A 19,134-nucleotide genomic window follows, 5' to 3' on the forward strand; every position below is an offset into this window, starting at 1 on the left:
TCTGCCTTCTGCCCTTCACCCTCCCTGGCTAGTAATATGTGCTAGGGATGGATGACAAGAAAGCAAGAACTAATCTGGGGCCATCCATTCCAACCTCTGCTTGAGATCCTCCAGTGAAGGAGAAGGGACGGCCTTCTGAGGAAGCTTGTTCTCTACTTGCAAACAGCAATTACTGTCAGAAAGTGTTTGTGGGGTGAAACAGGGGTTATTGAGCTCGGGTTGGACTAGATGACCCTCGGGAATCCCTTCCAAATCTACCGTTCTACGAGTCTATGGTTCCGTCTGAGTCCTGTTCTGATGGCGCTGCTACAAGCGGGGAGAGGAAAGAAGGAAGGAACTTCCTCAACGCAAGAGCAGAGTATTCAGTAGGGGATTTTAAAGCACATTTCCCCACCTCCGGACACCATTTCCCCCCTCCCCCTTCCGCAGCCCCCTCAGTTTAGGGGGTTTGGGATTATTAGGGGATGAGGGGGGGAGAGAGAGGGAGAAGCTAAGTGCCATAATACTACAGTACTGTATTTGGAAGAACACTGAAAACAACTGTGCCTTTGCAGAGGCGGGTTGGGCTAGATGACCCTCTGGTCCCAAACCTGTGAGTCGAGAGTGTGTGCACACGAACACGGGTGTCAGCTCGCCGTTTCGCCGGGCGGCCTTCAAGTAACACCAACAGGAAGTCTTTCTCCCCAGTTTAATTGCAAAAGTGAAACTTTTTGAAAGGGATTAAAAAAAAAATACAGGGTGGAATTTCACCTGAGCTCTAGCGAGTCAAGGTCACCTGAAAGTCCCAGAGGAGCCGGCATCTTATGGGGAGTTTGGGGCGGATACACAACCTGAAAGCCCCCCCTCCCCCCCAAAACCCCACACCTTAGTTCGCGCAGGAAAGAGGGAGACGCATTTTTGTACCTCGCACTTCGGCCGCTGCAGCCGCCGCTGCCCCCCAGAGCCAGGCCAGGGCCGCCATACCCCAGTTGCACCTCCCGGGACCCATCGTCCTCCTCTTCCTCACTGCCCCATAGAAAACCTCGGAGCCCCACCACAGCTGAGTTCTCCCAACTCGCAGCAGCTTCGGGGAGGGGTAGGGGGGGGGACGCCTCTCCCAGGCAGCCAATGGGGCGTCGTTGCGCTTCGTCGTCACCAGTTGCCCGGGAGAGGCTGCCGGGTTTCGGCTCTGGAGCGCAGACGGGCTGCTTAGGCTTGCGGGGAGAGAGAATCGCAGGGTCGGAGGGACCCCTGAGGGTCATCCAGCTCAACCCCCTGCAAATGGAGGGATCCCAGCTAAGAAATCCCCGACACGTGGCCGTCTGACCTCTGTTTAAAACAGCGGTCAGCAAACTTTTTCAGCAGGGGGCCGGTCCACTGTCCCTCAGACCTTGTGGGGGGCCGGACTATATTTTGAAAAATTAATATGAACGAATTCCTATGCCCCACAAATAACCCAGAGATGCATTTTAAATAAAAGGACACATTCTACTCATGTGAAAACATGCTGATTCCCGGACTGTCTGCGGGCTGGATTTAGAAGGCGATTGGGCCGCATCCAGCTGCCGGGCCTTAGTTTGGGGACCCCTGGTTTAAAAGCTTCCAGTCAATCGTAGATCACTCAGGAGCTGCCTCTGTAGACGGCTCAGCTGGTGCAGAATTTGGCGGCCAGGCTGCTGACCAGGGGAAAACGGTGTGAACATATTGCACTGATCCTGACCCAACTGCACTGGCTGCAAATTAGTTTATGGGACCAATTCAAAGAGCTGGTTTTGCCTTATAAGGCCTTGAATGGCTCAGGATAACAACAACAACAACAACAACAACAACAACAACAACAACAACAACAACAACAACAACAACAACAACAACAGAGCCAGTGTGGTGTAGTGGTTAAGAGCGGTAGTCACATAATCTGGTGAACCGGGTTCGAGTCTCCGCTCCTCCACATGCAGCTGCTGGGTGACCTTGGGCTAGTCACACTTCTCTGAAGTCTCTCAGCCCCACCCACCTCACAGAGTGTTTGTTGTGGGAGAGGAAGGGAAAGGAGAATGTTCGCAGCTTTGAGACTCCTGTGGGTAGTGATAAAGCGGGATATCAAATCCAAACTACTACTACTCCTCTTCTTCTTCTTCTTCTTCTTCTTCTTCTTCTTCTTCTTCTTCTTCTTCTTCTTCTTCTTAATATCCTGCCCCCCCATAAGTCTGCCTCTCCCCATATGAACCAACCCAGGCTCTGCAATGCTCATCTGGTCCCCTCTTTGTGTGTGCCCCCTAAATGGGCACAAAAACAGGGCCTTTTCTGCAGTGGCTCCCCATTTGTGAGATGGTCTTCTCAAGGAAGTTTGCTTGGCACCTTCATTAAACACCTTTAGGCACCAGGCGAAAGCGTTCCTCTTCCACCAAGCATTGGGCTGACTAACATCCCATAACCTTTCAGATGTGCTTGTGGGAGGGGGTTATTGTTTTGTTCTTCTTTTTATTATATACTCTGTGTGTGTGTGTGTGTGTATATAACATTTTTATGCTGCAAACAGCCCTGAAATGTATGGACAAAGGGCGGCATACAAATTTAATGATTAATAGATCATAGAATCATGGGAGTCTTCAGGGTCACCTTAGGGTCATATAGTTCAACCCCTGCAAATGCAGGAATCGGTGTGTGTATGTGTGTGATCTGGCTTTGCGGCGCTCATCTCGCATTATTGGCCGAGGGAGCCAGCAGACAGCTTCCAGGTCATGTGGCCAGCATGACTAAGCCGCTTCTGGTGAACCAGAGCAGCGCACAGAAAGGCCGTTTACCTTCCCACCGGAGTGGTACCTATTTATCTACTTGCACTTTGATGTGCTTTTGAACTGCTAGGTTGGCAGGAGCTGGGACCGAGCAACGGGAGCTCACCCCTTCGCGAGGATTTGAACCGCCGACATTCTGATCGGCAAGCCCTAGGCTCAGTGGTTTAACCCTAAGATTATAAATTTGATGAGAGACCAGAGGAAAACCCTCCCTCCCTCCCTGCCCAAGAACTGACATTCATAGGTAGACTGCCTCTGACGCTGGAGGTTCTCCCTCACACACTTATCCTCCATAGATTTATGCAGACAAGCAAAAGGAGATCGTGCCTGGTTCCAGCAAGCTCTGATCAGTACCCCTGCCTCCCTGCTCACTTACTTCCCTACAGAAATCCACCACAGGGCGCTCGGGGTGGGGGCAGAGTTTCGCTTTCACTTCTCCGTCCTTTTATCAGAGTTTCCCTTTTTGTTAGGCTCTGTTTGTTATAAAAGACTCAATGAGTCACAAACAGGAAGTGTGTGCTTGTGGAAATTCCCAAGCCGCCTGTGGTGCGAACCTCCTAGCAACTTACTCCCGAGAAGCCCCGTAAGGGACTTTGAGGAGAGGCGATGTAAACTTCCAAGAGGAAACCTGTAAGAAAACCCAAATCGGCTTCCCTTTCCTCTTCTTATATGCTCTTTGAAACCTATATAAAAAAATTCTAACTTAGTTGGTCTCTAAGGTGCTACTGGAAATATTTTTTTTTTATTTTGTTTCGACTACGGCAGACCAACACAGCTACCTACCTGTAACTTTGAAACCTATGTTCCTAGAGGGAAAGTTTTGGGATAAAGTGCTGGGCTATACAGTATATCAATATATAAGAGCTGTTCGGTAGTGGAATTTGCTGCCAAGGAGTGTGGTGGAGTCTCCTTCTTTGGAGGTCTTTAAGTAGAGGCTTGACAGCATATGTCAAGAATGCTTTGATGGTGTTTCCTGCTTGGCAGGGGGTTGGACTGGATGGCCCTTGTGGTCTCTTCCAACTCTATGATTCTATGATTCTATTATGACTGTGCAGGAGAAAAGCTAATATTTTAAGAGGAAAACATTCTTTTGAATTATAGACCCGACGTATGGAAGTTGACAGCGGAAATGGATTCCACACGCCCTTACTGTGGCCAAGAGACTGATATGGATGAATTGGAAGAATAAAAACAAGATCCTCCTTAATCAATGGATTGGCGATATGATGGAGGTGGATGGGAGGCACCCTGGGGCTCATCTAGACCAACCCCTCGCTCCGCGGAGCTTCTGCTGCCACACAGGCTCTATGGCTGGCTAGCTGGCTGGCTGGCAGGCTGGCAGAATTCTCCAAAAGCCTCTGTGCCTGGGTTCAGCGGGAGGGCAGAGAGAAATTAAGGCAACCGCTAAGTGATGGGTGCAAATAGATTAAAAGCTGCCTCTTACAATGGATGTCCTATTAACTGTGATCTGTGCATTGCAGGGGGTTGGACTAGATGACCCTCGGTCCTCCGTAGTAATGTATCCCTGATAGTAGTTCAAATGATACAATAGTTTCAAACAGTCTCTTCTGTAGTTGGATTTATTTATAGTAGTTTATAGGTCAGATGAAGTGTATACAGTATACCAGGACAGGGCCCAGTTTCTTCTTCAGCAAGTAGCCTTAGAGTCAACGTGTACATGTAGATCAAATATGTAGAAGAGACTATTTGAAACTATTGTATCATTTGAACTATTATCAGGGATACATTACTACGAGTGGCCTGAGTTCTTGCCTTTCTACTTTTTCTGTGGGATCTTCAGTCAATAACTTCAACTTCTTTATTTAGTCATAGTCTGCATAGATTTGTGGAGTTGGAAGGGACCCGAGGGCCATCTAGTCTAACCCCCTGCAATGCACAGCTCACAGTTAATAGGACATCCATTGTAAGAGGCAGTCTACCCCTGAGGATAGCAGCAGGTGGCTGCTGCTGAACTTCCCTCTCGGGACACCTGCTTGGCCATTGCTGCTGCCGCACTCTTTGTCCCTCACTCTGCCTCATAACCAACCAGATGCTCGTGGGAAACCCGCAAGCAGGATCCGAGCACCAAAGCAGCTCTCCCCTCCTGTGGTTTCCAGCGGAGGCAGAGCAGAGCCCTCTTGTCTAGGCGCCCTCTCTCTAGCCTTAGCCTCCTCCTCTGAATCTGTCCAATTCCCTTGCGAAGCCGTCCAGGGTGATGGCCAGCACTGCCTCCTGTGGCAGGGAGTTCCATAGCTCAACTCTGTATTTGGCGCACGGCGAGGGCAGGCACTCATGCGCTGCACGGGCAGGTTCAGCAGGCTGTCCTTGAGCCGATATGCAAAGCCTTTCCGCTCGTGAATTCTTCTTAGCAGAGCAGGCTCGCCCCGCTGCAATCGCGCACACACGAAAGGAAAGGGCGTTATTTATTCCTGGAAATACGAACTCGCGCAGCACTACGGTAAATGGGATCCCGGGACTCGCCCTCTTGCAGCAGCTGCATCAGGCAGTGAAAGGGCTCGCCTGTTCCCGCGCATGCGCGCTCCGCCCGCCGTGCCCGCGGCTGCCCTCGCCCCCTCCCACGCCTCGCGCGCCATTGCGCCACCGCGCAGAAAGGGACTCGCGCCGCAGCGAAGCCCCAGCGCGCATGCGCCCCGGGCGGGAGGGGGGAAGAGTCGGAGAAGGAGCTATGCGCATGCGCAGTCTCCGGGCGTCGCGGGAGCCATGCTGACTTCACCCCCAAAGCGAGACCTCGGCGGGGGAGGGGGGCGGCGCTCGATCCGGACCCCCCCGTCAGGCGGCTTCGCCGAGGCGGATTATTTTTCTCCCTCCACCGATTTGTCGCTTTTTTTCTCGGCGGACGGGCAAAATCGCTTCATAGATTCCCCCCCCCCCGCTTAAAGGATCATCCGGGCATTTTTCTGATGGAACGTCGGAAGGCAGTCGCGTGACGGCGGGGAGCCAATCAGGAGGCGATGACGTGGGCGTCACTTCGGATTCATGCCCGGCCATGGCGGCTGAAGCGACCGTTGGGTGGATTTTTTTTTTAATGGGCATTTTATTTCTTATTATTTTGTCACGTCGTGGGGGCCTAAGTTTGGCCGGAATTTAATCAGGATGGGCCTCGTCGCACCGGGGCCGCCAAGGTCGCGCGCCTTCCTCCTTCTCCAGATGGCGACCAATGAGGTGAGTCCTTTTTGTCCACGTGACACTTCTGGACGAGTGAAGGCTCGGCTGGCTGGGGGATGGGGAAGGAGAGGGATCTGTCAGTCAACTCACTGCTCCCGCCTTCGGTGGCGCAAACTGGCCAATCAGAGGCGGCGCTGGGGCGGTGGCTGTTTAAAGGGCCAGCTGCCTGAAATGAAGGGAGAAGTTGGCTGTCACGTGGCACCTGACAATGGGACCCCCATTTTTTATGTGGGGGGGAGGAGGGGCGTCTTCGGAAGAGGGGGGGAGAGGCGTCCCCCCCTCTGTCTTGTGGCTCATTCCAGGCTTCTTTAAAGCTACAATGATGCAGAAGCTTCTAGGAATTGGGGTAAATCTCAATATGACAGGTGGGGTTTTGTTTTGCAATGATAGGGGGGCTTGGGGAGCGTCTCTTTGCCTTGCTTAAGTCGGGGGGTGCTTGCATCGGGGGGGAATTGCTTTTAAAGCAAAAGGGGGGAGTTTGGGGGCCTGCCTTGCAAAGGAAAGTGGTGGTGCTATCCTTTGGGAAGGGGGGAGGACGTAAAACCTCAGCCCCCCGCGACATTGGGGGTGCCTGGGAGAGTGTCCTGCGCAGCAGGGTGTGAGCTTGACCTTGGCACCCGTCTTTGTTTGACCTTGAGCTGTTTTCTCCCTCCAAGCCCCCACTTCCCACGTGGAGGAGGACAGACAGTCTCCCAAAGTAGGGGATTCAAAAGAAGCAGAATCTGGGCTGAAAGGAGCAAAGAATATCAATGTGGGGTTGCTGTTTTTTCGTGGGGACTATGTGAGAGAAGGGCTTTATTGAGAGAAGGGATTATTGAAGGGTTTTCAATAATCTCTGAAACTGGAGGCTGCTGGAGGTGGTGGTGGTGGTAAGTGGGAACAGTACTTGGAACAGTGTTTCAGACATGGTGGGCGAGGGGCAGCTTTGCCTGGCATGGTTTCCTGTGCCTCCAAAATGGCTGCAGTGAATCTGCTGTGTCATTCCTGCCTGGAGATGGAGGAGGAGGAGGCCTCCTCGCTGGAATAGGGCTGGGCGAGAGCACAATGGGGCTGGCAGAGGAAAAGGAGGAAGGGGCAGGATCTGGCGCTGCCCTCCTTCGCTAACCCTCCAGTTTTCTCCTCTTATTTCTCCTCTTTCTGGAGGCTGTCAGCTGGAAGGCAGTGGTGGTGGCGGCTCTGGGTGCCCGTGCAAAATGGCCGCTGTGGAGAGAAGCAGGGTGGAGGCGGACAGAGGAGCAGGACCAGGGCAGGCCTCTTGAGCCCCGAGTGGGGGGCGGCTGGGGTTAGGGGGTGCTGCCTTCCCCCCTTTTGTTTACAGGGCAGTGGTGATTTTTTGGCTTACAACAGTGGGAGGGAGAAACCTCCTTTCAGCCCAAAGTGGCGTTTGGCCTTTGCGCCAGGATGTGACTCATCTGCTTCTCCTTCCAGAACAATCCAGGAAAAGGGGGGGGCTGAGGATATACCACCAGTTTGATGCCCCCCCTCCCAGTTCCAATGGGAGGGGACAGGCTGGACTCAGTAACCCTACAGCTGCGACAGCCTCCTTTTTTCCTGTCCTCTGCTTTAGAGAGAGATGCCCTCCTGGAAAGAGAAGCACCCTGGGACCTGCCCCCTAGATTAACCGGCCCCCTGTCCACGCCCTCCGGAGAAGGGAAGCCAGGCGCTCTCCCCATGGAGTGGGGAGGAGGCTCCCAACATGGCCCCTGCCTGGCTAAGGGGTGTGAGGGTGTGTGTAGGGCCTCTGCCAGCACCACCACACCATGGCATGGGGCCAGACACATGGGGAAGGCGACACACCCCACACCCAGGGGGTGGAGGTTAATGCCAGCCTGCCCGCCAGGAAGGGGCCTGATGCTGTCGTCCTCTGGGTTAGGGGTTCTGAAATGGGCTCCCCCATTTTCCCCAGGAGTACCCATCCTGGCCGAAATCTTTCTACGTTGGGCCTTGGGGGACACTTTGCCCCCACTTTGTCTGTGGACAGGATTTCATGGGTGAAAACGATAGGCTGCGTTGTGGCCCTTGGGGGACCCCTGCGGGCAATGGCGCCCCACAGCCGCTCTGGCTTCTCTGCCCTCCTGGGCGGGTTGACTGATGGCGGTCGGTGCAGAGGGGCTGCGCCCTGGCCAGGGCTCCACTCTGGCACTTGACCTTCGCCCCTGGCAAGGCAAAACAGGGCCATTGCTGTGGAGCTCTGCAGTTGGTTTGGCTTCGTCAAGGTCCCCTCACTCTTGGCGCCTTTTAACTCCTGCCTCGTTTCTCACGTGCAAAGAGTGACGCGCGAGGGGGAGAAGTGGGGGGGTTGGTTGGCGGAGGGGCAGCGAGAGCGCCATTTCTCGAGCGCAGGGCCCGGCGTGGCGGTGCCTTGACCCTGCTGTGGGGCGTGTCTTGGGACCCCTTCTCAAGAGGTTTTTTTGGACTGTGACTCGGGTGTTTCCTCCCCACTGTGAGGGGTTTCCCCCTCGCCCGCCGATCCATGGCTGCGCTGAGGAGACGGCTTTTCTTGTGTCGCTGTGAGGGGCTCTCGTTTTGGCGGGAAGAACAATCTGACGGACATCCTTTCTCTCTTTTTTTTATTTAAACGCGCCCTGCCATCACTTTCGCGGCCGGTCTGCTCGTGCGGAGAAGGGCGAGGACATTTTTCTGGGCCGGGGGGCAGCTCGCTAGGAGCCGCTGCCGCTCATTGTTCGCCCTCTCTGCGCTCTGCTTTCTCTGGGCTGCCACAAAATGGCGCTGCTGCCTCTTTCCCCCTCCCTTCCCCCCGCGGTGAGCAGAGAACCACAACAACCAACGGCCGCTTCCCAACCGCCGCCCCGCCCCCACGTGACAGGGCGGCCAATCGGGAGGCAACGAATGGCAGAGCCGTCCAATGCGCGAGCCGGCTGTCGGGGATGGCGGAGCAGGGAGGCACAACAGGAGGCGGAAAGGGGGACGGTGATGGATAGCGAAGCCGGCCAATGGGCGGCCGGCATCTGCCTCTCCTCCGCCCAGAGGGCTCTCCCGAGCCGGCGAAGGGGCGTGGCTTGGCGGGATGGTGATGTCAGCTGCTCTGCGGGCCAATGGGAGCGCGGGGAGCGTCTCTATAAGGGCGGTCGGGGGCAGGCCGAGAGGCGCCATTTCGCTGGAGCGGAGGAAGGATCCTGGCCTGGGAGCGGAAGAGAGTGCCGGGCAGGGGTGGGCGGACGCAATCCAGATCCATCCTCGCCGGGCGGCCCCCCAATCGCCGGTCATCGCTATAGGCGCCAGCTCGGCGGACCCTCCTCCCGGCTTCCGTAGCGTCCTCTTCTCCCCCCACAACATCCGCCCCCACCTACGCGGAGGAGAGCAAAGGTGGAGTGCGACCAGTAATCCCAGTACAATCCAGTGCCATCCGCGCCTCGAACCGCGACGACTCGCCGGGGGAGCGGCGGCTCCGGACGCGGCGGCCTCCGCGGAGCCGGACGCACCCTATATTGCCATCGCCCCTGCGAAGTGAGAGCCCGGCGGGGGGCTTGCCAGAGGGACCCCCGTCCGCCCCGCCTCAGGGTCCTGCAGCTACAAAGGCCGCCATTTTCCTAGCTTTTGCGCCTAATTGTTGGTTGCGGAGGGGCTAGCGGGCCCCCTCCCCGATGGGGGCCCTGCAGTAGCCGAGTTCTCCTGGCCCGCTCCACGAGTGCAAGCAGCGCCTTCCCGAGCCCGCCGCTTGCCTGCCTCCGTCCCCGGTTCCCGCGGGGGGAGGCGCCGCGGCGATGCGCCCCTGAGCGAGGCGCCGAGGGCGTTTTCTTCCCCCCGTGAGGCCGAAACCGCCGAGCAAAGTGGGGGGGTTCCCCGAGGCCACGGAGGCGCCGGCGGCTGGAGCGGGACCGTCCCGGGAGAGAGCCGGGCCCCCGGGAGGAGCTGCTGCCTCTGGCCCTGGAGCTGTTCCTGCAGGCATGTTGCAGAACGTGAACCCCAACGGCAAGTACGTAATCGGGAGTGCGCCGCGCGGAGGAGGGCGGGGGCGAGGGAAGGGGCAGCGAGGCCAAAGGCAATCGGGGGTCGGCTGGGGGGGGGGCTATTGAGCGCTGTGTATGCGCGCGCGCCTGCATTGATAGAGCTTACCTGGCTGTGTTGTGTCACATGACGGGCGTCGCTTTTGAACTTGCGGTGCCAGTTGCAGGAGGCTTGCCTGCCTGGGTGTGTTGAAAGAATTAACGTTGGACATCTCAATTGCTTAGCAACATTGTACGTCGCCTGTCTTTCCTCTGGGGAGCGTTTCCAGTGCTGCAGCTACAATGCGATCTCTCTTTCCCCTTATTTCAAACCCCCCCCCCTTATTCAGTGGTGTGAACCCTGCAGCAATGAGCTGTAAATTATTTGGATGGCTTTAAGGGGATTTGAGTTGTCTGTGAAGGTATTGATAGCATTGGGAGCTGTCTTGTCATGAGATCCTGTAATGCCTTGGGGGCAAGCCAGGCTTTTGTGAAGCGCTTCTCTCTCCCTTGGTGGCAGGCCCGCTGCCCTTTGATGCCCTCACTCTGTTTACCAACATGCTCATTCTGCAGGGCTGGTGGTGGAGCCGCAGGTGTCCTGGGTGATGGGTTGGCAGCTATTGTTGCACGCTGGGCTTGTGCATTAAGACAGCAGCCTGTGAATCTGTGGCTCTGTACTCAGAATGTGCCACAACTGGATCTGTGGGCCAGGAGACAGATCTGAATTCTGCAATGCCCCCAACTCAAAACCCATCTTGGCATAACTGCTCCTTGCCAACTGGCTGGCCCCATTGTGTGGAGGCCTGGTCAGCCATTCATTTTGTTGTCTGCCTTGCTCTGATTGGGTAGCACCACGGCAACCGGCAATGCACTCTGTCCTTTTCATCTTATGAGCATGTTGACTGTGGAGCAAGCCCTGGTGTCTGTTTTCCCAGATGTTTTTCCCTCCTCATTCATCCTGGGGGAAGAGTCCCTGTTCTCTGATTCAAAACACCAATGCTGGGCATCTTTGGATCTATTTTAAGATGTTGCTGCTCTCAGGCGGGTGCCTAGTTTGCCTTGGTGGGATTCCTGCAACACCCTCCTGTTTACTGGGCTTCATGACTGTACTTTAAGGGGGAGTGAGTTTGTGGGCAGCAAGTCTAGTGTTGCAATCTGGAAATGCCAGTATGCTGAGGTGCAAGGGGGGATGGCTCAGCACTTAGGTTAGCCTGGCCTCTGGAGTTTCCCCTGGCTCCTGTATGGAGCTGTCTCCGCTGTCTCGCTGCACTTAGGGATGTAATTTGGTGTTTCTCTTCCAAGAGGTGACAGAACGGGCATCTCATGCACTTTTTCACAAATGGGGGGGGGAATGCTACCCTCCATGTTCTATTTGCTGGCTCATGTGAGGGAAAGTGCAGTAGGTGGCGAAATCCATCGCAGGATCAGAGCAGATCCCGGCTCTTGCCTTAACAGCCCTTCTCTTCCTGTCTTGCAGGATCCTTGGGGACCCGGGCAATGCAGGTCTGGTGGGTCTGGCAGTCGAGTCTGCGCCAGGGAAGCGGATCCGCAAGCCATCGCTTCTGTACGAGGGCTTCGAGAGCCCCACCATGGCATCTGTCCCAGCCCTTCAGCTTGCCCAAGCCAACCCACCCCCTCCGGAGGTCACAAACCCCAAGAAGCCGGGCAGAGTCACCAACCAGCTGCAGTACCTCCACAAAGTGGTGATGAAGGCCCTCTGGAAGCACCAGTTCGCCTGGCCCTTCCGCCAGCCTGTGGATGCCGTCAAGCTGGGTCTTCCGGTAATGAGCTTCCTTGCCTTGTGGGGGGGGCTGGGGGCGTGAGGGAGATGAGCACTGGCGGACGGGTTCTACTGTGTTAATGATGCCCTTGTTGCTATGGTTACTGGATCACTTCTTGCCTCATCCTATGTTTGTATCTGGTGCGCTGAGCTAGTCTTCTGGATTATTGAGTTGATGTTGTACTGCTAAAATTCAAGGTGTTTTGGGGAGCTCCTTGGGTTGCTCACCTCAGTCAGCAGACAAGGCTTTTCCATACTTAGGGAAATATTCCTTCTTTGCTGCCTCAAAGTGGAGTTGTCTCCTGTTAACCTGAGTTTGAGCTCACCTTTGTCTCTTCCCCAAACAATCTTAAGGCTGTTGGTTTGGCCAGGAATTTCACCTGGAGCAGCTCCCCTGATCCCCCCCCAAATGTCCCCTACAAAGGTATGGATGAGACAATACAGCCGTTTCTGCGCTCTCACGCTGCCCCAAATCTAATCTTGTGCCCTGAATGCGTTTTGCAGATTCCCATCCATGACTTTGTAGAAGACATCAAGTGACCCCCAAATTAAAGGCCAGCACCTGTGGCACCTAAGGAGTTAAAGCCCAGAGGTAAAATCCATCTAGGTTTATGCTTACCTAGTTTCTTCGTGTACAGTAGGGGTAATGAGGCGGTGCTTTTTAGGCAGGGCAGGCACCTCCAGCCTTGCTGTCCCCTGGGGAGCTTCACCTAACAGAAGGCACCCTCTCTCTACCCCAGGGAAAGAAGCAAGAATCCTCTGTTGGCCTAGCAAGCTGAGAAGCATTTATTTCCTGCCCTTTGCCAGGCTGTATAGGAGTCCCTGCCCTTTCCCCACCTGTAGCCAACATTTGGCGTTGACCAGGAGCCTGGGTAGCCCAATGGTCGGTGCAGCCTCTGTGCCATGCGGTTTGGGGTGACCGACGATGGTAACCATGTGGCTTTGTTTGCTGTTCTCTGCTCCCAGGACTATCACAAAATCATCAAGCAGCCAATGGACATGGGCACCATCAAGCGGCGGCTGGAAAACAACTACTACTGGAGCTCAGCCGAGTGCATGCAGGACTTCAACACCATGTTCACCAATTGCTACATCTACAACAAGGTGGGGGTTTGCGTGTGTGGTGGGAGCCTGCAGGAGTTTGGAGGGAGAGGCAGCTGCCGCAAGGATGGCTGGAGTGTCAGGGAAGTGGCTGCATGGATTGTGAGGGAGGGGTTGGGGGGGGAGACTCCCAAGTGTGTGGAGTGTCTCCAAGTGACGAGGGCACACACACAGACTGTGCAGAGTAGCAGGCTGGCAGCCCCCCTTCATGCCTTGCTCACGGCTTCTTTTGGTGTAGCCCACAGATGACATTGTGCTGATGGCCCAAACGCTGGAGAAGATCTTCTTGCAGAAGGTGGCCCAGATGCCTCAGGAGGAGCAGGAGATTGTGATCACCGTGGCCAAGAACAGTCACAAGAAGGGGGCGTCTCGGGCTGCAGGTAATGGTGCGAGAGGGGATTGGGGGGTGGGCTTTGGGGAGAAGCGGCTAGGGTTCCTGCTGGCTTGCCTGAGTTCTACTCCAGTTGGGGGCTGTCTGGCCTTTTGGGGCAGGCTGCCTTCAGTTTAACAAGGAGCCACTCTTCTTCTTTATTTAATCCCTCCAGCACTCCTGGCAGCAGCCAACGCAGCTGCTCAGCAAGTGCCGGCCATCTCTTCCGTGTCCCACGCCCAGCTCTACCCGACAGACATCCCCACCACCATCATCAACATCCCTCACCCGTCAGTCATCTCTACACCTCTCCTCAAGCCGCTACACTCCACTGCTACCTCCCAGCCAGTGCTGGCGGTGCCTGCCCCAACGCAGCCGGTGGCCAAGGTGAGCCTCTGTGAGCTGGAAGCCAAGGGAGGGCGGGGGGGGGGGCTTGAGCTGCAAGGATTTGTCTGGGGTTCCCCCTCCCCCCCTCCCCTCCAATCTGGCTTAGAAGCCTAAGAGCCATGTTCTTGCCCCCAGCAGAAGAAAGGAGTGAAGCGGAAAGCGGACACGACCACCCCGACCCCCACAGCCATCATCGCCACCAGTGGCGGAGAGTCCTCTCCCTCAGCAGCCGTGCCGGAGACCAAGGCAGCCAAGATCCCTGCCCGGCGGGAGAGCGGGCGCCCCATCAAGCCCCCCCGCAAAGACCTGCCTGACTCTCAGCAGCACCAGACCTCCAAGAGGGGCAAGCTCTCAGAGCAGCTCAAGTACTGCAATGGCATCCTCAAGGAGCTCGTCTCCAAGAAGCACGCTGCCTACGCCTGGCCCTTCTACAAGCCGGTCGATGCCTCCGCCTTGGGCCTCCACGACTACCATGAGATCATCAAGCATCCCATGGACCTCAGCACCATCAAGGTAGGCGGGGCCTTGCCAACCACAGAGGAGAAGGGGAGAGGAGCAGCGGGTGGGGATTGGTGGGCACATGGTTCTCTCTCTGCTGAGTTCTTGCATATTCACCATACAAGCAGGTGCTTCCACAATCTAGTGGCCATTCTTATTTTTTTAAAGGGGGCTCCTAGTGTGAAATGTGTGTTTCTGTCCCAGGTAGAAAATGTACCCTCTGCTAACCTTTCAGTGCCAGCAGAATCTGGCCCCAGTGGGCTTTGCAGTCTGTGTTGAGGGGAGGAGAGAGGCCATAGGGACATGAGTGAGCATGGGTGCATGGCAAGGGGGGAGCCATGTGACAATGCCGCCAGGGCCGGCAAAGCAGGGCAAGCAGCTGTGGGGAGGAAAGACCCCACCCAAGTCCCACCGGTATTTAGTGTGAACTTGCCATGTGTGTCTTAAGTGACTTTCTGTAGTCATAAGGGCAAAAAAAAAAGTTTTGTGGGACTTTTTTGCTCCTTGTGTGTTGCAAAACCCCTTTTGCTTACATACCTTCTGTTTCCTTTTCTTTCTCTGTGCGTTCAGCGCAAGATGGAGAACCGCGAGTACCGTGACGCCCAGGAGTTTGCTTCTGATGTGCGGCTGATGTTCTCCAATTGCTACAAGTACAACCCCCCTGACCATGACGTGGTGGCCATGGCTCGGAAACTGCAGGTGAGTTGATGGGAAGAAAAGAGAGGCCAGTAGCTCGCTCTCCCTCCCTCCCTCCCTCCCCTCTCCCCATGACCCAGCCCCTCAGTAGCAGACCTCGAGTCTTTGCTGCTCTCCCGCAGGATGTCTTCGAGTTCAGCTATGCCAAGATGCCAGATGAACCCATAGACATCAACCCCCCCTCCACGTCACTCCCACAGCCGGGCCTCCTGATGAAGTCCTCTTCGGACGATTCCTCCAGCGACGATGACGATGATGACGACGACGACGAAGAGGAGGAGGAGGAGGGGGATGACGACGAGAGCAGCAGCGAGAGTTCGTCGGACAGCGAGGAGAGTTCGGACTCAGAGGAGGAGCGGGCCAACCGGCTGGCTGAGCTCCAGGAACAGGTGAGGCAGAGAAAAGATAAAGGTACCCCTGACCGTTAGGTCCAGTCGCGGATGACTCTGGGGGGTAGTGGCGCTCTGCATTTGTCCGCAGACAGCTTTTGGGTCATTTGGCCAGCATGACTAAGCCGCTTCTGCCGAACCAGAGCAGCACACATAAACGCCATTTACCTTCCTGCTGGTTTACCTATTTACCTATTTATCTACTTGCCCCTGCAGGGAAGCCTGCAAGCAGTTGGTGGGGTTGGGAGCCCCCTAACCATGTATGTCCCTTTTGCCTCCCTAGCTGCGGGCAGTGCACGAACAGCTTGCGGCCCTCTCTCAAGGCCCGGTCTCCAAGCCCAAGAAGAAACGGGACAAGAAGGACAAGAAGAAGAAGAAGAAGCTGGAGAAGCGCAAAGGGAAAGCGGGAGGTGAGGAGGAGGCTGCCCGGCCCCACCAGGCCCAGCTCAAGAAGCCAAAGAAGGCAACTGGCGGTGGCAGTGGAGGTGGCAGCAGTGGTGGCAAGTGAGTGGGGCCAGTGAGTGTGTGGTGATGGGGTCAGGGTGGGGAAACCTGGGCGAGCAGCTGGCTGATGACTCTCTTTCCCCGACGGATCGACCATGGCGAACTCCTTGTAGAACAAGCCAAGATGCCTGACAGCTGCCGCTGGCTGGGTCCTGCTCAGTGCGCAAGCTGTGGGGCCCCTGGGTCTAAGGCGCCCCTTCCTGTCTCCCCTCCCCAGGAACTCGAAGAAGGCCAGCGCCAAGGCCCTCCCTCCGCCGGCCCCTGTGCTCTATGATTCAGAGGAGGAGGAGGAGAGCAAGCCCATGACATACGACGAGAAGCGCCAGCTGAGCCTGGACATCAACAAGCTGCCGGGGGAGAAGCTGGGCCGGGTCGTGCATATCATCCAGTCGCGGGAGCCCTCCCTCCGCGACTCCAACCCCGAGGAGATTGAGATCGACTTCGAGACCCTTAAGCCCTCCACGTTGCGGGAGCTGGAGCGCTACGTCCTGTCCTGCCTGCGGAAGAAGCCTCGCAAGCCCTACAGCGAGAGTGAGTGGGGACAGGGGCTGGGCTCCAAGGGCCTCTGGGCAGCCATAGGGTACTCCACATCCCTTCTCTTAGAAACCAAGGGTGGTTCCATGTTTGAATAAGCACAGCTTTACCCTTGTGAGGAAAGGGGGGGGCCTCCAGACTCCATGCTGTCAATTAGGAAATAATTATTTTTGCAGCCATGTTCTGAAAAGGGATAATGGAGGTGTTTAGGGGTGTCAGCCAGAGGTCTAAGTAACAGCTCTCCTCGTGTGGAGCTGGGTAGTGCTTGCTCTCCCTGTTGTCCCAAATGAGAGCTGGATGAGGGCTGTTGTGGGTGCCAGGGGAAGAGGAGATCCCCAGTAAATGCCTTTTCTCCTTCCTTCCTTCCAGCCCTGAAGAAGCCAGTGGGCAAGACGAAGGAAGAGCTGGCCTTGGAGAAGAAGCGGGAGCTGGAGAAGCGCCTGCAGGACGTCAGCGGGCAGCTGAATTCTGCTAAGAAGCCCCCCAAGAAAAGTAAGCCCTGGCTTCTGATTCATGCGCCTGGTTCTCTCCTCCTATCCTTGACCCTCTGGCATCCATCATAATGTTTGCTTCCCCCCCCCTCTTCCTGTGCAGCCAATGAGAAGCCGGAGTCCGCACAGCAAGTGGCCGTCTCCCGCCTGAGCGCCAGCAGCTCCAGCTCCGACTCCAGCAGTTCCAGCTCCTCCTCCTCCTCCTCGGACACAAGTGACTCTGACTCCAGCTAGGCAGGCTGGTGGAGGTGGCAGCGGCAGCATCAGCCGCCAGGTGGTGGCTGGCCGGCGGTGGCAGCCTGTCCGGAAGAGGTTCTGCAGGACCAGAACTGGCAAGAGAACGGCGCAGGCAGATGAGCGGGCTCCCCTCCACCACCCCCCTCTCCAGCTGAGCGCCCGGGGTGGAAGGGCTGCGGCCGGCTGGCTGGCGGCTTCCCTGTCCCCCCCCCCACCTTGGGGCCATGGGGCGAGAGCTGGCCCTGCTGTGTTTGCGCTGTGGCATGGGGCACCCCGACTGTACAGTTGGCTCCAGCAAGTGGGGGGGCAGTGTTTTCCTGTTTTGGTTGAATCTTAGGAAACAAACTTGTGGTTTTTATAAAAAGCATTTAGCAAGTTTTGGTTTTGTGATGCTCCGTTTCTGGATGGGCAGGTTGAGGGTGAGGAACTGCGCTGGGGTGCTTGTGTCCCACCAGCTTGGACTTGGAGCCCTGAGGGGGAGAGAGAGAAGACTCTTGTGGGGAGACGTTCCTCCTCTGACACCCCCTGGCACTCGAGAGGTTCTTTTATTTATTTTTCTTTGTTTCCTGTCGGTGGCTTTCCCTGGGATCTGGAGTGAGTGCAACCACGTTTACATACCTGGGCAAAATCGAGACAGCATGTTCTTCGCCCCTCAAGGGAGGCTGGTTGAGGGGAGAGGGCAGCCCGCTTGAGGGTTTTTTTTTTTATGTTGACTGTATATTTTTTTTCTACTGTTCCTTTTATTCCCCTTGCCCATGTCCACCTTCCAGGGCTCTGTTTCATCTTATTGTATGTTAAGCCTTCTGGTTCTTTAAACATGTAAATAAAAAAAAATATTATACAGGCTGGTGTGGATTGAGTGGGGAAGAGGGCAGTGCTTGTCCCAGATAACAGGCAGCCTTCCTTTCAAGGGTCTCACTGCCACCAGGTCAGGGATGTTGCCCCACCTGCTTCCAGCCAGTGCTTTGCTCCTCTGCTTTGCAGGGGCACCTGAGCACCACCCCCTTTCACGGGGAGTTGGAGGAGACTCTAAGGGCCATCTAGTACAACCCCCTCAATGCAGTCTTCTCTAAAGTGCACAAGGTGCTTTGTGGAATAGTGTGTGGTGCAATTAAGGCAGGGCGGGGTATGGAAAGCATCACCCCCAACCCTGGCAGCAGGAGGAGTCCCACTGCTCTTGAACTCTGGGGCTTCCAAATATGCCAGGGTTTGAAGCTTCGGTTTTCCTGGGGGGAAACCAGAATATCACAAATGTGCTTGGGTTTAATGTGCGGTTTCAAATCTTCAAATCTTTGCCTGCTGGCTGCGCTGCCGTCACAAACCAACCAGGGCAGCTCAGCTTCCGCTGCGTAGGGGGCGGTCTTGAAGATGGTTGTTGCAGAAAAACCACAGGGTCACCTCATAAAGCTGAGGGTCAGATAACGGGCAAAGGTAGGTACTTCCTTACACATCAAGCCATCCAGTTGCAAGTCCCTCCTGCAGGAGGCAGTGTAGGCGAGGTCTCTTGGGCTTGCATCCTGCTTCCTCATTTCCCATAATTGGCCTCTGGTCAACCACTGAGAAGGGATGCTGGACTAGATCTGTCACTGGCATGATCCAGCATGATTAGTTATGGCCTTGAGCACTTTTGGGCTTACAAAAGTGCTCTTTGTTGTTTAATCATTTAGTCGTGTCCGACTCTTGGGGACACAGCAGCTTGCTAGATGCCTCTTGAGATGCTCCATGTATTGGGGCGGTGACATTCTTGCACCCCTTTATCCCCACTGATGCAAATCCAGAGGCATGCTGGAGGTACTGTGACACTGAGAAGATAAGGCTCTTGAAAGGTCCTTGTCCACTGATACATCCTGCAGCCTGGATTGCTTTAAATCTCTAATCCTAGGATTTGGGGGTGGGGGTAGGAAGAGAGTGTCCTCCAATAAAATAAAAGGATGCGTATGAGGGTAAAAATGAAGCTCTTCACACAGCTTGTAAGATCATCCCCAACTGGAGCACTTGAATGGTTTTCATAATGGAATGTTTTGGGGGGTTCAAGACAAATTCTGGAACTACCCCTGCCCCGTTGTGGAGTACAAATCCCAGACAAGGGAGACTGGCTGTGCTGGGGGTTCTGCCTTCCCCAAGGCCAAGTCTGGGGGGTGTGATTCAGCAGGGCCCCTGGTGTTCTCTTGTGTGTAGCCGAACAAGGTTCACAGCCCACCTTTCTCAAAATACAGGAAGCCCGTAAATGGATACTGGGCCAG

The 19,134-nt window shown here is 55.7% G+C and overlaps 3 protein-coding genes across 17 annotated transcripts in view; 1 reads left to right on the forward strand and 2 right to left on the reverse strand.

Annotated features, from left to right (window-relative positions):
- The window catches only part of LOC118081372 (class II histocompatibility antigen, M alpha chain), a 129,661-nt gene extending 128,579 nt beyond the window's left edge, over positions 1-1,082 (reverse strand). The window contains exon 1 of one of the 3 annotated variants that reach the window (XR_015948548.1): positions 904-1,077. Coding sequence is in view for 1 of the 3 variants with exons in the window: in XM_035107866.3 (XP_034963757.1) it covers positions 904-988 (85 nt within the window). In the remaining 2 variants the exon portion in view is untranslated. Of the gene's footprint in view, positions 1-903 lie in introns of all 3 variants that reach the window. The other 2 variants (XM_035107866.3, XM_035107867.3) reach the window with 2 other exon arrangements.
- The window catches only part of RXRB (retinoid X receptor beta), a 371,934-nt gene that overhangs the window by 68,463 nt on the left and 284,337 nt on the right, over positions 1-19,134 (reverse strand). The window lies entirely within an intron of this gene.
- Positions 5,468-17,732, forward strand: BRD2 (bromodomain containing 2). 13 transcript variants are annotated; one of them, XM_035107395.3, is made up of 12 exons: positions 5,468-5,954; positions 11,382-11,685; positions 12,651-12,788; positions 13,024-13,165; positions 13,331-13,542; positions 13,678-14,055; positions 14,611-14,739; positions 14,859-15,125; positions 15,409-15,629; positions 15,847-16,160; positions 16,533-16,655; positions 16,758-17,732. In XM_035107395.3, the coding sequence occupies exons 1-12, from the start codon at positions 5,950-5,952 to the stop codon at positions 16,886-16,888; spliced, it is 2,364 nt and encodes a 787-aa protein (XP_034963286.1). In that variant the 5' UTR covers positions 5,468-5,949; the 3' UTR covers positions 16,889-17,732. The 13 variants fall into 13 exon arrangements, with proteins under 13 accessions (XP_034963286.1, XP_088519901.1, XP_034963290.1 ...); XM_088663775.1 differs by having other exon boundaries at positions 5,477-5,954; positions 13,681-14,055; XM_035107399.3 differs by lacking the exon at positions 5,468-5,954 and adding an exon at positions 6,129-6,322.

Source organism: Zootoca vivipara, chromosome 2 (genome assembly GCF_965207765.1).
Source record: "Zootoca vivipara chromosome 2, rZooViv2.hap1.1, whole genome shotgun sequence".
Classification (NCBI taxonomy): domain Eukaryota; kingdom Metazoa; phylum Chordata; class Lepidosauria; order Squamata; family Lacertidae; genus Zootoca; species Zootoca vivipara.